The sequence below is a fragment of the Bos indicus genome, chromosome 16 (assembly GCF_029378745.1).
Source record: "Bos indicus isolate NIAB-ARS_2022 breed Sahiwal x Tharparkar chromosome 16, NIAB-ARS_B.indTharparkar_mat_pri_1.0, whole genome shotgun sequence".
NCBI lineage: Eukaryota > Metazoa > Chordata > Mammalia > Artiodactyla > Bovidae > Bos > Bos indicus.
The window spans coordinates 42236806-42251509 of record NC_091775.1 but is presented as its reverse complement, the minus strand read 5'-3'; the positions used below and the strand labels follow the sequence as shown (position 1 = coordinate 42251509).

General features: G+C 42.6%; 1 protein-coding gene across 8 annotated transcripts in view; it reads left to right on the top strand.

The window, feature by feature from the left end:
• The window catches only part of VPS13D (vacuolar protein sorting 13 homolog D), a 273597-nt gene that overhangs the window by 68638 nt on the left and 190255 nt on the right, over positions 1–14704 (top strand). For all 8 annotated transcript variants that reach the window (XM_070768193.1, XM_070768192.1, XM_070768191.1 and 5 more), the window contains 6 exons: positions 2057–2228; positions 2406–2518; positions 4181–4393; positions 10419–10684; positions 11818–11951; positions 14441–14596. In XM_070768193.1, the coding sequence (XP_070624294.1) occupies positions 2057–2228; positions 2406–2518; positions 4181–4393; positions 10419–10684; positions 11818–11951; positions 14441–14596 (1054 nt within the window). The remainder of the gene's footprint in view (positions 1–2056; positions 2229–2405; positions 2519–4180; positions 4394–10418; positions 10685–11817; positions 11952–14440; positions 14597–14704) is intronic.

Genomic DNA, 14704 nt, shown 5'->3' with positions numbered 1-14704 from the left:
AGTGCTCCACAAAGACCATTGAACTGACTGTAATTTCCTTCTTCATCGGCTTCAAAGCACAGGATGCTTAATTTCTGTAGTTTGGAGCATGGCCTCAGTTAGTTCTATATCTGACTGGGAACTTACTGAAAAGGAATGCACTCAGACCCCATCTGAGACCAGCAGAAGCTGACTCTCAGGGCCAAGCCTCAGGTGCATATTAACAAGTTCCTCTGGTAGCGCTTATGCTCCGCTGGCCCCAGCAGTGGACTGGGACTGCTGGTTACAGTGTGTGATGCCTGTTCAGTTTGGGGCATTAATTTTGGAGAAAGCAGCAACACTCAGATCTTAACCTCAGGGAGAGATGAGGCGTGGCTGTGAAGTAATGAAAGCAAATGATTTTCATTTGCAGCATTTTGAAAAACAGTGTCACTACTTTTCCAGAGTGTGATTTTAATCCCTCTTGGGCCCCTCCCTTTGCAGTTCATCGGTTTGGGCAAATCATTTAGTGTCACTGTTTTGTTTCTCTCTGGATTAATGATACAGCATAGCCACTCTCACTGGGATTTTTGTGTTTCATTCTTACTTGTTATTCAAGTGCTCTCTGGCTGGTGTTCAGTTATGGTTGGCATGGGCTGTATTTGATTTTACTGGCTTAGACGTCTTAAGAGGAGCTTCATTATTTAGAAATTGAACATTTTGTTTTCTTTTCAAGTAATGCTTTCCAAAAAAAAAAAATGTGCTTTACTCCTCTGCTTATCTAAACTTCACCCACTTCCATCAATGTTTATGTGCGGGTAATTATGCCCTGTTAGCCCAGATAGAAGGGGATGACTAAACACAGGGTATCTGATCAGCTTCTCCTGCCCTGGACCTGGCAACCCAGGGGGTTCTTGGTAATCCTTTCCAGCTTTTCCTTGTTAATTGCATGACTGGTCTTTTTTCACCTGGCTGTATGAAGGTTTTTCTCCATAGACAAAGTAGTTTTTAATATTTCTCTTCAACTGCAAATCCTGGCCCTCTGCTTTATATACTTGGAGCATAGCATCTGTAGGATCCATGATATCCACTTCACCTTTAGGAGGGTAGAGAAAAAGCTCTTCAGTGTTGGGATGAAGTATATTCCCCCTTCCCTGGGCATTTTTTTTTTTTTAAGATTATTTTTTGGCTGCGCTGAGGTGTTTGTGGTATGAGGGATCTTTAGTTGTGGCAGGCAGAATCTAGTTCCCTGAGCAGGGATCGAACCTGGGCCCCCTGCATTGGGAGCGCAGAGCAGAGTCTTAGCCACTGGACCACTAGGGAAGACCTCCCTGACATGGGCATTTTCAACATCATTCCTGCCTGCCCATCTCAGCTTGAAATGAGTGACTGAGTCGGGTTTTATCCTACTGTCCCATCTTGGCTCGTTATGAAACACTGGTTCCTTTCTTTTGTTACCACTAAATGGATAAAGAGCTTGTCATTTTTTCTTTTTTATTAGAATATACTTGTTGTACAATAATGTGTTAGTCTCAGCTATGTGGTAATCTGACATTTGCACACATTATGAAATGATCTCTGCTATGAGCCTCATAGTCATCTGTTTCCACACAAAGTTATTGCAGTTATCGTTGGCCATATTGTTCATGCTGTATAGTATATCCCCATGGCTTGTTTATTTTATGGCTGGAGGTTTGTACCTCTTAATCCCCTTCACCTATTTTTGTACCACTCCTCTGTTCTCTGTACCTGTATCTTTTCCTTTTGTCTTTTTTTCTTTTTAATTGCTCTCCCAACTATAATGTGTAAGTTGTTTCTGAGTCTTATGAAATTTTTCTTTATTCATCAATTAGTTAGCTCAGATTTGGGGATTTTATAAATGTATATTTGGGGAGAAAAATGGCCTTTTGTAGCTGAAAGATGACAGTTGTACTAACCTGCTTCACTTGGACTCATGAAATTTTTGTCATTGAAGATTAGAAATTAATTGGTTGATAAGGGAGGTGAGTACATGTTAGCACTTATATTTGGGTGTGAGCTGTGTCAATGTTAAGTTCGTGATTTTTTTGTGGACGTGACCTTTTATGTTTTTCCATAGAGAAATAAGTCATACGGTGCCAGACATATCTATCCATGGCAATCTCTCCTCAGTCCACTGTTCTCTGGATTTGTGCAAGTACAAGCTGATCCGGGGTTTATTGGAGAACAACCTTGGAGAGCCCATAGAGGAATTCATGAGGCCTTATGATTTGCAAGACCCAAGGATTCACGTGAGTGTGACGTTAGGTTCTTCTGTAACTCTCGTGGTCTCATGATCATCATCCTGTGTATCTGTTCCTCAGAGTCAGCTGGCGAAAGAAGATGGAGCCACAGCAAATTAGATTTCATGACATTAACTCCATTTTTAGATTGACAACTATGAATTGATTGACATTTTCCTTTTCCAGACTGTTCTGAGTGGAGAAGTATACACGTGCATGTGTTTCCTCATTGATATGGTAAATGTAAGTCTGGAGCTGAAAGATCCAAAAGGAAAAGAAGCTGCTGGGTCCCTAGCCAGGTATGGCTGTGATTATATGGTTTTACTATTAGTAATGGTAATAGAAATCCTGTACACCTTGTGCTATCGTGTAGAGCAGAGTGGCCGAGTGGTGGTTCACAGCTGAATGTGGTCTGCCTGCAGGATGCTTTTTGGTTGGTCTGCACAATGCTTTTTAAAAGTTTAAATTCATCTGTCAGTCAAGACAGCTGAGGTTATGCTGCGGTAATGGGCACTCCAAAATATCAGTGACTTAGAAGAGTAACAATGTTTTTCTCCTCGTGTTTCCTGTCCATTATGGTCTTGGGCTGCTCTGCTCACTGTAGTTACCCTGGCTGACAGAGCAGCTTCCTGTGCCGGTGAGAAGAGCCCTTGAGTGGTCTTGAATGGCAGTGGGATCCTGGTAAGCCCTGTGGTGCTAGAACATGGTCCCACGTGAGTGCGGAGTCAGGAAGCAGTCTCCCTGTGTGTCTGTGTTGAGGGAGTCCAGAGCTATCTGGTGAACACCGGTGTTGATGGCCTCGCTGGCCAGAATTAGTGAATTGTATGTGAAAAAGTTTGGATTTCAGCTTCCTTTGAAGAATTGTAAGTTTTGGCAGCAGAGGGCCAGTGTTCTCAATTAGAAGCATCTGGGAGCTGAGTGGAAGCTTGGGCAACCTTTAGATAAGGCATGTGCTCACCCAGCAGTTCACTAACTTATGTCTTCTTGGTTACTATAGACCAGGAATTTGTGATTACTGGTATAGAACCCCCAAAAGTGCATTGTATTTTCACACTTGACAACATTTTCATCTCTTGACAGTCAAGTAAAGTTGAGCAGATATTACTCCTGTTCTCCAGATAGTTTTTGACTAGTATAAGATCATATGACTGGAAAAGTGGTTCCGTATTTAAAAATAGCACTTCAAGGCTAGTAATTTTTCTATGGGACACACACTGTCTTCTGTTTTGTTTTTCCCTTAAAAATTCATCCAGCTATCTAACTCAACTAATGAGAACATGATATGATGGAGTTGGGGTCCCAGATTGATTATCTTGTGAACCGGCAGTTTTTTCTGATGACTGGTTATGCCCTTACTTTCTTCCAATATGGGGTAATTCTGTCTGGATTGTCATGATGGTACTGAGTGATTAAGAACTGCCCATTGCAGCTCTGCCTGTTATTTGAAAAATGGCAGTTGCAGATGCATTTTCTGTTGGTAGATGAGCTGCATTACTTCTCTCCATGAAAAGTGTTATTTATTGTTGTGGTGGTTCCCAGGAACTTCTTGCATAAAAATTCAGCAGACTGTGGAGACAGACTCTTCCATGCAGGCCAGGAGTCGACAGATGAAGGACTAAAGGGACCCTCACCCTTGGGGATTATTACGAATATATTGTCTTACTAAACTTAGGTGAGAAATGAGAATGCTAACGAACCAAGCATGCAACACATATGTGGTATTGTTATTCCCCATGAAGTTCCCATGGGCAAGAGTGTCTCCTTAGAAATGGAAAAGAAGGTACAAGGCAAAGTGACACTTCGATCCATTTTGTGGAGACTGTTAAAATCAGTGACAGATCTCAGAGTGAAGTTATCTCCTTCATAGAACTTAGGCATATTTATGGTTTTGTTCTTTTATCTTAAACATACATAATTTTGAAAATGGAAGCGTTCAACGTCTTGACTGCTTTCTCCCGTAGATTTGACTTCAAGAAGTGTAAACTGCTCTATGAGAGCTTTTCCAACCAAACCAAGTCCGTTAACTTGGTTTCCCATTCCATGATGGCTTTTGACACCCGCTCTGCTGGGCAGAAGACCAGTCCTGGTGTGACCAACGTGTTCACCTGCATCTTTCAGCCCTCTAAAAGCAGCAGCACCACGCAAGGCTCCATTCAGATTGAACTGCATTTCAGGTGGGAGATCCAGACCCTGACCTTGCCTTTCTTTATCATGACATATGCCCTTCTGTGGCCTGTGGGCCAACACCATGTAGGCTTTAGGGCATCACAGGACTGAGCAATCTTTGAGAAATAAATAATGGCTTATTAGTGCAGTGTACTGTATATTAAGTGTTCCTGCAACCATGCAGTTTCGCTGACTGGCCAAAAGATGTCTCTGTTGCGTTAAGGAAAGTAGTTAGGATTAAACCAGATTCTTAAAATCAACCTCCCTATCAGATGTGTGTGCACGTGCATACCCAGTCCCTAAGTTGTATCCAACTCTTTGCGACCCCATGGACTGTACCCTGCCAGGCTCCCCTCTCCATGGGAATCTCTTGGCAAGAATACTGGAGTGGGTTGCCATTTTCTCCTCCAGGAGATCTTCCCAACCTAGGAATTGAATCTGTGTCTCCTGTATTGGTAGGTGGATTCTTTACCACTGTGCCACCTGGGAAGCCCCCCCATCAGCTGTAGACTTTTAATATGTAAAGCGACTTGGGGAAGGAAGGAATTATACTCATGTAAGGGGGAAAAGTCTTTTGGTCTATAGAAATGATAGAAGAGAAGTGGTGTTGACTTACATTATCGAGTTATCTGTGCAGGTCTTAATGACTGACTTCTCCATGTAAAATGAGCTTTAGCCTCCTTGAACTAGATTATGTTTTTCTTCTTGGTATTATGGGAGGCACTGTTGTGTGTGAAAAGAGCATCGGTTTTGGGATCACATAGACCTGGGCTCAAAACCTTTATCTACCACTTCCTAGTAATGTGTCCAAGGACAAGTTTTTTCATCTCCTCACCTGCATTTTCATCTACTATAAAATAGGAAAGAGTTACTGTACCTACCTCATAGGGAGGAGGTGATAATTAAGAGACAGAGTGCTAAAGAATCGATGCTTTCAAACTGTGGTGCTGGAGAAGACTCTTGAAAGTCCCTTGGACAGCAAGGTGATCAAACCAGTCCATTTTAAGGGAAATCAACCCTGAATACTCGTTGGAAGGAATAATGCTGAAGCTCCAGTATTTTGGTCATCTGATGTGAACAACTGACTGATTAGCAAAGCCCCTGATGCTGGGAAAGATTGAGGGCAGGAGGAGAAGGGGGCAACAGAGGATGAGATGGTTGGATGACATCACTGACTCAGTGGACATGAATTTGGGCAAACTGTGGGAGATAGTGGTGGACAGAGGAGCCTGGTATGCTGCAGTCCATGGGGTCACAAAGAGTCGGACATGACTGGGCGACTGAACAACAGCAATAATTAAACATCACTCTGTGTAGTCAAAGCTATGGTTTTTCCAGTAGTCATGTATGGATGTGAGAGTTGGACCCTAAAGAAGGCTGGGCAACAAAGAATTGGTGCTTTTGAATTGTGATGCTGGAGAAGACTCTTGAGAGCCTCCTGGACATCAAGGAGATCAAACTAGTCAATCCTAAAGGGAATCAGCCCTAAATATTCATTGAAAGGACTGATGCTGAAACTGGAGCTCCAGTATATTTTGGCTATCTGATGCCAAGTGGCAACTCACTGGAAAAGATCCTGATGCTGGGAAAGATTGAAGGCAAAAGATGAAGGGGGAGGCAGAGGATAAGATGGTAAGATAGCATCATGACTCGGTGGACATGAATTTGAGCAAGCTCTGGGAGATAGTGAAGGACAGAGGAGCCTGGCGTGCTTAGTCCATGGGGTTGAAAAGAGTTGGACACAACTTAGCAACTGAACAACACCAACATATAATTAAACAAGATATTCTGGCTACTGCTTGGCATAGATGGGAGCTTTTACAATTATTCCTGATGTAGCTTAGGTTATTTTATGATACACTACTGTAAAATTTTTTGACTAAGTGGGCATAGACCTGAAAACTGAAAAGTTAGGTACGATCGATAGAAATTCAACAGGAGACCTTTGGAACTGATGTCAGTTTCATTCTATTAGTGCTTAATGTCATCAGATAAGTTGTAAATATATAAACCAGTAAGTAAAAAGGCTGGGAAAAACTTCTTGGTTAGGCAAGAGAGGAAAAAAAAAACTTACCAAAATTGTACTTTTATTTGTATATGTGTGACATTGCAGTGTGCTGTTCAGTGAATTCCTTAGGGTTGAGTTTTCCTAGGGAGGGGTCGTGATCTCCATATGTGTTTAGGAATTCTGCCTAATTAGATACTTAAACTTTTGCATGAGCTTTTAAAAAATTGTATTAATTATTTTATTTTTGGTTGCACTGGGTCTTCGTTGCTGTGTGTGGGCTTTCTCTAGCTGCCATTGGGGCTAGTAGTTGCTCTAGGGCTAGCTCCTGTTCATTGCAGTGAGTGGGCTTCTCATTGTGGCGGCTTCTCTTGTTGTGGAACACGGGCTGTAGATGTATGGGCTTCAGTAGTTGTAGCACAGGGGTTCAGTAGTTGTGGCTCGCAAGCTCTAGGGCATGAGCTCAGTAGTTGTGGTGCACAAGCTTCGTTGTCATGTGTCACGTAGAATCTTTCTGGATCAGGGATTGAACCGTGTACCCTGCATTGGCAGGTGGATTCTTCTTCACTATACATGAATTTTAAAACAGTTTAGTAATGGGAATGCTAGTTGCCTCTTACTGAGCCTTACCACTCCAGTGTTCTTGCCTGGAGAATCCCAGGGACGGGGGAGCCTGGTGGGCTGCCATCTATGAGGTCACACAGAGTCGGACACGACTGAAGTGACTTAGCAGCAGCAGAGCCTTACCAAGGGCTAGGCACTTTACTTGCCTTTATCTTAATTCTCACAAGTTTGTCCAGTGGGCGACTTCTTCCCCATTTTACAGATACAGGCATAGAAGCTTGGAGGGGATTAAGTAACTCTTCTGAGGATACACAGCCAGTAAGTGAAGTAGTCAGAACTCAGGCTTGGGCCTCTGATTTTAAAGCCTGTGTCTTGTCTAACAGTTGTCAAGCCCACCACATTTTAGTGACTGGGCTGATTGCAGTCAGATGATAAGCTGGCTGTGATTTGCAGTGCCTTTGTTGGAAGATGATGTTTATTTGAACAGAAGGCTTGCATACATTTGGTCCATCTGCTGAAACAGTGTCTTTTTTCGGTTTGCTTTGTTATTGAACTGGCTTCCTCAATATCAACTAGTTGTCCCACCTATTATATTTTTAATATACAAGAAGCCTTAAAATATTAATAAATTTATATACTAAAGATGTATAATTTCTCAGAGGCTAATAATAAAGTCGTCCACCTTGGTTCTTGCTAACAGAAATACCGTTGTTAGTGAGAGGGTTAAAATGTTCTCTTGATTGGAACTTTTGAACGCTTTCTGTGTCTCAAGAAGAATTGCTCTTCTGTTGGGATTTTGTGTGTCAAATATAAATCACTTTACAGTGTTTAAAGGCTTGAAATATTTTCCAGAGAAGGGATCAGACATACTTTGACTTTCCAGTTAGTTCATAACGCTGATGATCTGTGTTCAAAATGGGGTGGAAAAATTTTACTGAGGGCGACATTTTTTCTCCATTACAAAAGGGTGAAGTGTTTCTGTGAAAAATGCTATGTCTGTATGAAGGAGGCATGCACCACAGTGCCCTTTTTCTAGGGGCAGTGAGCCAGGTTTAGGAGAAACAAGAGACTAGAGAAGCCAGCCTTAAAAAAAAAAAATCTCCGAATCAGCTTTTCCTGAATAGAAGCCCCTTTTAGGGCCGTGAAGCAGGTATGTGTAGTAGCCAGAGCCCCAGAATCGATTTTGGGCTCACAGAACAAAGTTCAGTCCCGAAAACTATAGGGGCGTCCTTGCCCATTTTTCTTGTCTTAGCTATCTCTGCCCACTAATATACTGACGGTGCCTGGCCCTGACCACACCATGGCTTGAAGCCAGGCTTGAGAGTCCTTCTAGGGTTTTCACCTCAAATATAGAATTGAGGGTAATGATGGCAATGAACCAGTACCCCCTCCCCCTCCCCTGCAGCTCTACTTCTAGGGTGCTTGGGGTGTCAGCCACAGTAAACATCATCTTATTTGTCCTCCCTCTTTGGCTAAAAAATCTGGGGTCTCAGGCTAGTTCCAGCTAGAGAAACCATCATGTACTAGCATGTAAATTTGATGTTTATAAAGAAGTGATCTTAACGTTGAAGAAAGAGTGCCTGCCTCACTGATCTTTTAGAAACAGCCTGTAGTGGAGGGAACTGACATTTATCAGACCTTTTATGTGCCTGGTGGTTTCTCTCTTACTGTTTTATTATTGCTCGGTTTATAAGTGAGAAAACAGAAAGATAAATATATGATATTATTTATATGTGGAATCTGAAAAAAATGGTACAAATGAACTTATTTGCAAAACAAAAATAGAGTCACAGATGTAGAAAACAATCGTCTCATTACCAGGGTAAAGGGGGAGGAGTGGTAAATTGGGAGACTGAGATTGACAGGCACACACTACTGTATATAAAATAGTTAACTAGTGAGGACTTTGTGTATAGCACGGGGAACTCTGCTCAATACTCAATACTAACGACCTATGTGGAAAAAGAATCTTAAAAAAGAGAGTGGATTTATGTATATGGAGAACTGATTCACTTTGTTCTACAGCAGAAACTAACATAATGTAAATCAACTGTTTTGTTATTGTTCTTTAGTTGCTAAGTCATGTCCCACTAAGTCAGGTCCAACTCTTTTGCCTCATGGACTGTAGCCCGCCATGCTTCTCTTTCTATGGGATTTTCCAGAGAAGCATACTAAAGTGGGTTGCTGTTTACTTCTCTAGGAGATCTTCCCGACCCAAGGGTTGAACCTGCTGATGACTCAGTGGTAAAGAATATGTCTACTCATGCAGGAGATGCAGGTTCAATCCCTGGGACAGGAAGATCCCCTGGATAAGGAAATCAGCTGCTGCTGCTGCTAAGTTGCTTCATTCGTGTCCGACTCTGTGAGACCCCATAGATGGCAGCCTACCAGGCTCCGCCATCTCTGGGATTCTCCAGGCAAGAACACTGGAATGGGTTGCCATTTCCTTCTCTAATGCATGAAAGTGAAAAGTCAAAGTGAAGTCACTCAGTCGTGTCTGACTCTTCGCGACCCCATGGACTGCAGCCACCAGGCTCCTCCGTGCATGGGATTTTCCAGGCAAAAGTGAGGAAAGAGGCTCAGAGAAGCTAGACAACTTACCCAAGATAACACAGATTTTAAGTGACATGATTTAAGCCCATGCTTTTTCTACCACACCAGGATTTCTCAAACTCAGCATTGTAGGTTAGATCATTTTGTGTTGTGAAGGCTATCTTGTACATTATGGGTTGTTTAGCTGCATCCCTGATTTCTACCCACAAGATGCCTACAGGAACCCCTTCACTTGTGACAAAAATGTCTCCGGACATTGCCAGATGATTGCCAGGGAATGGAAACACCCGAGATGGGGATGTCTGAGAACTGCAGGATGACATACTTGCTACTGCTTTCTTGTAATACGTCCCTTCTTGTTTAAAAATATGATTGACTTTTGAAAACGTATACTGAATGTTTTACTAGACTCGGGCTCAGAGTTTATTGATATTCAAAGCTTAGTTTAGAAGATGCTGGAGGGCTTCCCTAGTGGCTCAGTGGTAAAGAACCTACTTACCAATGCAGGAGACATGAGTTTGATCCCTGATCTGGAAAGATCATACATGGTGCAGAGCAGCTAAGCCCGTGTACCACAGCTATCGAGTCTGTGCTCTAGAGCCCAGGAGCAGCAACTACTGAGCCCGCCTGTCACAACTATGGAAGCCAGTGTACCCTAGAGCCCATGCTCCACAACACGAGAAACCCCCACAGTGAGAAAGCCAAGCGCTGCAACTAGAGAGTAGCCCCTGCTTGCCGCAACTAGAGAAAAGCCTACACAGCAGCAAATACCCGTACAGCCATAAATAAATTAAAAAAAGAAAAGAAAACGCTAGAGTATCACCTGCCCAAATTGAGTAATATATTTGCAGGTTAGTGAAATGTCATGTTCCTCTTTTCCTATTTTATTTTTATGATCTTCTTTCTTGTAGGTCTACAAAGGATTCCTCCTGTTTCACAGTTGTTCTCAACAATCTCCGTGTGTTTCTCATATTTGACTGGCTGCTGTTGGTGCACGATTTTCTCCATACCCCCAGTGATATTAAGAAGCCAGCTAAAGTTACTCCTTTTCGCCACCGTAACTCTAGCAGCGAATCTGCTGTAATTCCCAAAACTGTGAAAAGTGGAGTAGTTACCAAACGGTCTTCCCTTCCTGTGTCCACCGAAAGGCACCTGGAGGTCAAGGTCAACGTAACAGGTAAGTGTACGTAGTTGTGAGTCACCTATTCTTGGTTTGGATTTTAGGCTAATTTTGTGTCTTACAGTATGACTTTTCTGTTGCCTCTGCATTTTGACACGAACACTTACGTGTTTCCACGTTTTGCAGACTAACAACTGTTGACATTCTTGACCTCTGTTTTCAGATGGGAATTGCCTGGCCCACAGTGAAGCCTGCAAGATCTAGTCCCTCTCCTCTGACCTCCCCTAATGCATGTGCCTGGCCTGAGTACCCACCTGGGCAATGATCTTTTTTCCCAGTGTTAAATCTGGCTTCAGTTTTCTGTTTGATCTCCAGGGCCCCAACAAATGTGCCTTACTGAGTTTAGGCAAAAGTGGTATGTGAAAAATCTCAGTTTAGAAGATAAATAAATGAGGGGATTGGTGCTGTCTTTACACAAAGAATATTTTCCTTTATAAACAGATTTACTATGGTTTTTGTTAACTAGCAGACTCTCATAGCACATCTGTACATATATATGTATTTATTGTTATGCTTGTGATATATCCTATCTCCTGCACAGTGATTTGAAAGAAGCTGAATAGCTCATGGCATTTAAAATAGATTTAGTTTCAAAAGTTCAGTTTATACATGTTTTTTGATGAAAACAAAAAGTAAACTTGCCATGTCCAGATGAATAGAAAACTGTCTGTGTCTACCAATTTAAAAAGCAAAAAAAGTGGTCCGCATTCTTTGTAAACAACCCTGAATATATACACAGATGACCCAGTGCTCTTTGCTGCCTGACCAACATCAGTATCTGAATCTGCTTCCTGGGAACTTAAATCAGATCATCGCTTGGAGAAGGGGTGGTTTCCAGAGCTTCTCAGTGTCTGTCCTGCCTCCCAGGAGACCTAGCGTACAACTACATTCTAAAAAGAGAAAGTGCGTCCCGGTCTTATGCCTGTGCAGGGCTCTTTTGGCTCAGCTGCGCCTGGCCAGATCTGCAGGACCTGCTGAGGGTGTCGGCAGAATGTCGACAGACATCCTAGACATCTGATCTTTCTGGCTGACCTGTCGGCCCCCCACCCAGTAGATGTGCTGCCTGGTTTATGACACCTGCTGCTTTCATTTCCCAGCTTTGGCCTAGTTGATGATACTGTCCTTTCCAGGCACGGAGTTTGTGGTCGTTGAAGATGTATCCTGCTTCGATACCAACGCCATCATTCTCAAAGGCACCACTGTGCTCACCTACAAGCCCCGATTTGTTGATCGGCCCTTTTCAGGAAGTTTGTTTGGCATTGAGGTAAGAAGTCTTTGTGTTGATTGAAGCACTCAATGTTTGGCTTAAGAGAAAAGCATCTGGAGAATAATTTTACCTCCTAAACTTTCCTTCAGGGTGATAATTAATGGGACCAGAGGACCCTTGCCCTCTTCTCTTCATTTTCTCTTCACATCTACCAGGTTATTCTAATGTGTGAATTCAGGCCCCCAGGGTCAGGCTGTGAATGTGTGGAGGGACTGTACCTCTTTCTCTTAGACCCAGCCCTTCCTCAGAATGTTCAAGGAAGCTCTTCCAATCCCCCTTTCCTCAACAGGCTCCTTGTCATGTCCTCCTGGTTCTGTGGGTCTAGGCCCTGGCTAATTTGTGAGGGTGAGGAAGGGGTCCTTGTTTCTCCTGCATCCCCTTCTACACATTGAGTGCTTGTCCTCGCGAAGACCTAGAGCTTTCTGGTTATAGAAACGTGATACTAAAGTGTTAGGGACTTTCCATGTTATCCTTCCAGGAATATCTGATCTATTAAAGGGCACCTCTGGAGAGTTGGCCCTGACCTCAAGGGCTGAATCTCTAATTGTGATGCTCATGGCTCTGATTCAGTCTCATGAAGGAGATAATTTGCATTGGGATGGCTTTTGTAACCAGAAGATTACATTCTACAATATTATGCAAAAACTGCTCTGTCTCTAGAGCCAGGATGTGTGGAGACAGGAGGAGAAATGAGGCAGATTATTATCTCCTCTGGCAAATATTCTTAAGTCACCGATCTCTGCTAATATTCCTCTTGTTAGAATACTAGAATATTTGGTCAGAGTTACTCATCATTTGCTTCCCATTTATGATTAAACTTTTTCATGCTCAGTTCTTCCCAGTGATATTTCAGAGGTTGAGGGAACAAAAATTGCTTCCACCCTCAGCAGCAGATAGTACTTTTTTTTCTGGTCAGAAATAGCTGAATAAAACCTGTGGAGATTTTATTTCCCTACCACTTGTATCTCTCATGTAAAGAAACCTCAGTGTGAGAGGAAGGATTTGCCTGCTAGCGTGATGTGACTTGGTCCTGAAATTGCAGTTCGTCTGCTTTCCAAGCCTCCACAATACCAGTTTTGAACGAGGAAGTTTGGTGATTGATTAATGAACTGTCAGGTACAATTGGGTTTTGTGTAGCAGACGCCAGGGAAGAAAAAAGGAAAATGGAACTTTCCTGCTCCAGAATCTTAGAAAAACTCCATGGCAAAATATTCGAGCTTCCTGGAAACTCCTTTCAGTCTTGTTCTTAAGGTGGCACAGTTGGATCTGAATTTTAAGACTACCCTAATACATCCTTGGGGGAGAATTTGTAAAGAAGGCAAAATGAGCTAAGGTTGAATACAGCAGAGGACCTTGGTGTCATATGCTTTTCAATAGCTCTAGAAAATGCCAGGCTTCCCTGGTGGCTCAGATGGTAAAGAGTCTGCCTGCAGTGCAGGAGACCTAGGTTTGATCCCTGGTCGGGAAGATCCCTGGAGAAGGAAATGGCAACCCACTCCAGTATTCTTGCCTGGACAATTCCATGGATGGAGGAACCCGGTAGGCTACAGTCCATGGGGTTGCAAAGAGTTGGACACGACTGAGCAACTTCACTTTCTTTTTCTTTCTTTAGAAAATGCCAGAAAAGAGGAAGGAGCAGGGGAGACTAAAGCGATGCTTTCTTCTTCCTCCTCTACTCTTGCTGAGCATGCAGCATAATATGGTCCTGGAATGAGCGTCCTCCGTCTCTGTTCTCTCCCCATAAATATGTTTTACTTTATTTTTATTAGAACATCTCAAACATACACAAAGTAAACAGAATAATATAATGAACCCCTATGTACCTTTCACATAGCGTCAGTGATTAATGTATTTATTTTCACTTCTGATAGTAACAACTGTATTACATGAAATTAGGGAAGGGGCGGGAAAAACCACTTATTCCCACCTATCTCACCTACATAATCTCTCTTGACATTTTGAGGTATTTCTTCCCCTATAGTTTTGGCGTAATATTTTGATTGGGCTGTTTTTTCACAACCAGTATTGTAACTGTTTTCCTACCTTTCTAGGTAGTCTTTTAAACTTATTTTTAAATGGCTGCAAAATACTCTGCTGAGTAGATGGGGAATATCTTGAAAACATTGATTCTCTTAATTTTTTTTTTAAAATTTAGCATTAAATGATGTTTTGGTTAATTTTTCTATGTTTTGATTACTTCCTTGGACTAGTTCCCATCAAGAGTAGGATTATTGGATCAAAGGGTGTGAGATTTTTAAGTCTCTTGTTATGTATTGCCAAACTGCCTTTCCCACGGGTGAAGCACTGTGCTGCTGGCAGTGGGTGAGGGCACCAGTCTCACTCTTAACAGTGTTCATTCCAGTGGTTGTTATGGGTCTTTTATAGGAGAGGACTGATGGCTTCCAAGATGGCCCCCTTTTCTCCTGGTGGTGAGACTCTTCCTAAATCAGACATTAATTCACGCCATATTGCATTTCACCCTCTAGGTGTTTTCGTGCCGACTGGGGAATGAGCACGACACAGCTCTTTCAATCGTCGATCCAGTACAAATTCATGTGGAGCTGGTGGGAAATTCTTCTTACCAGAATAGTTCAGGATTGATGGATGCATTCAATAGCGAAGATTTTCCTCCCATCTTAGAGGTAATGATGACAAGTCTGGATAACACACCGAGGCTCTCCCAAACACTTCCCTTTACTTGAACTACTTATTTACTCTGCCAGCCTCAACAACAGTTCCATTACTTCAGC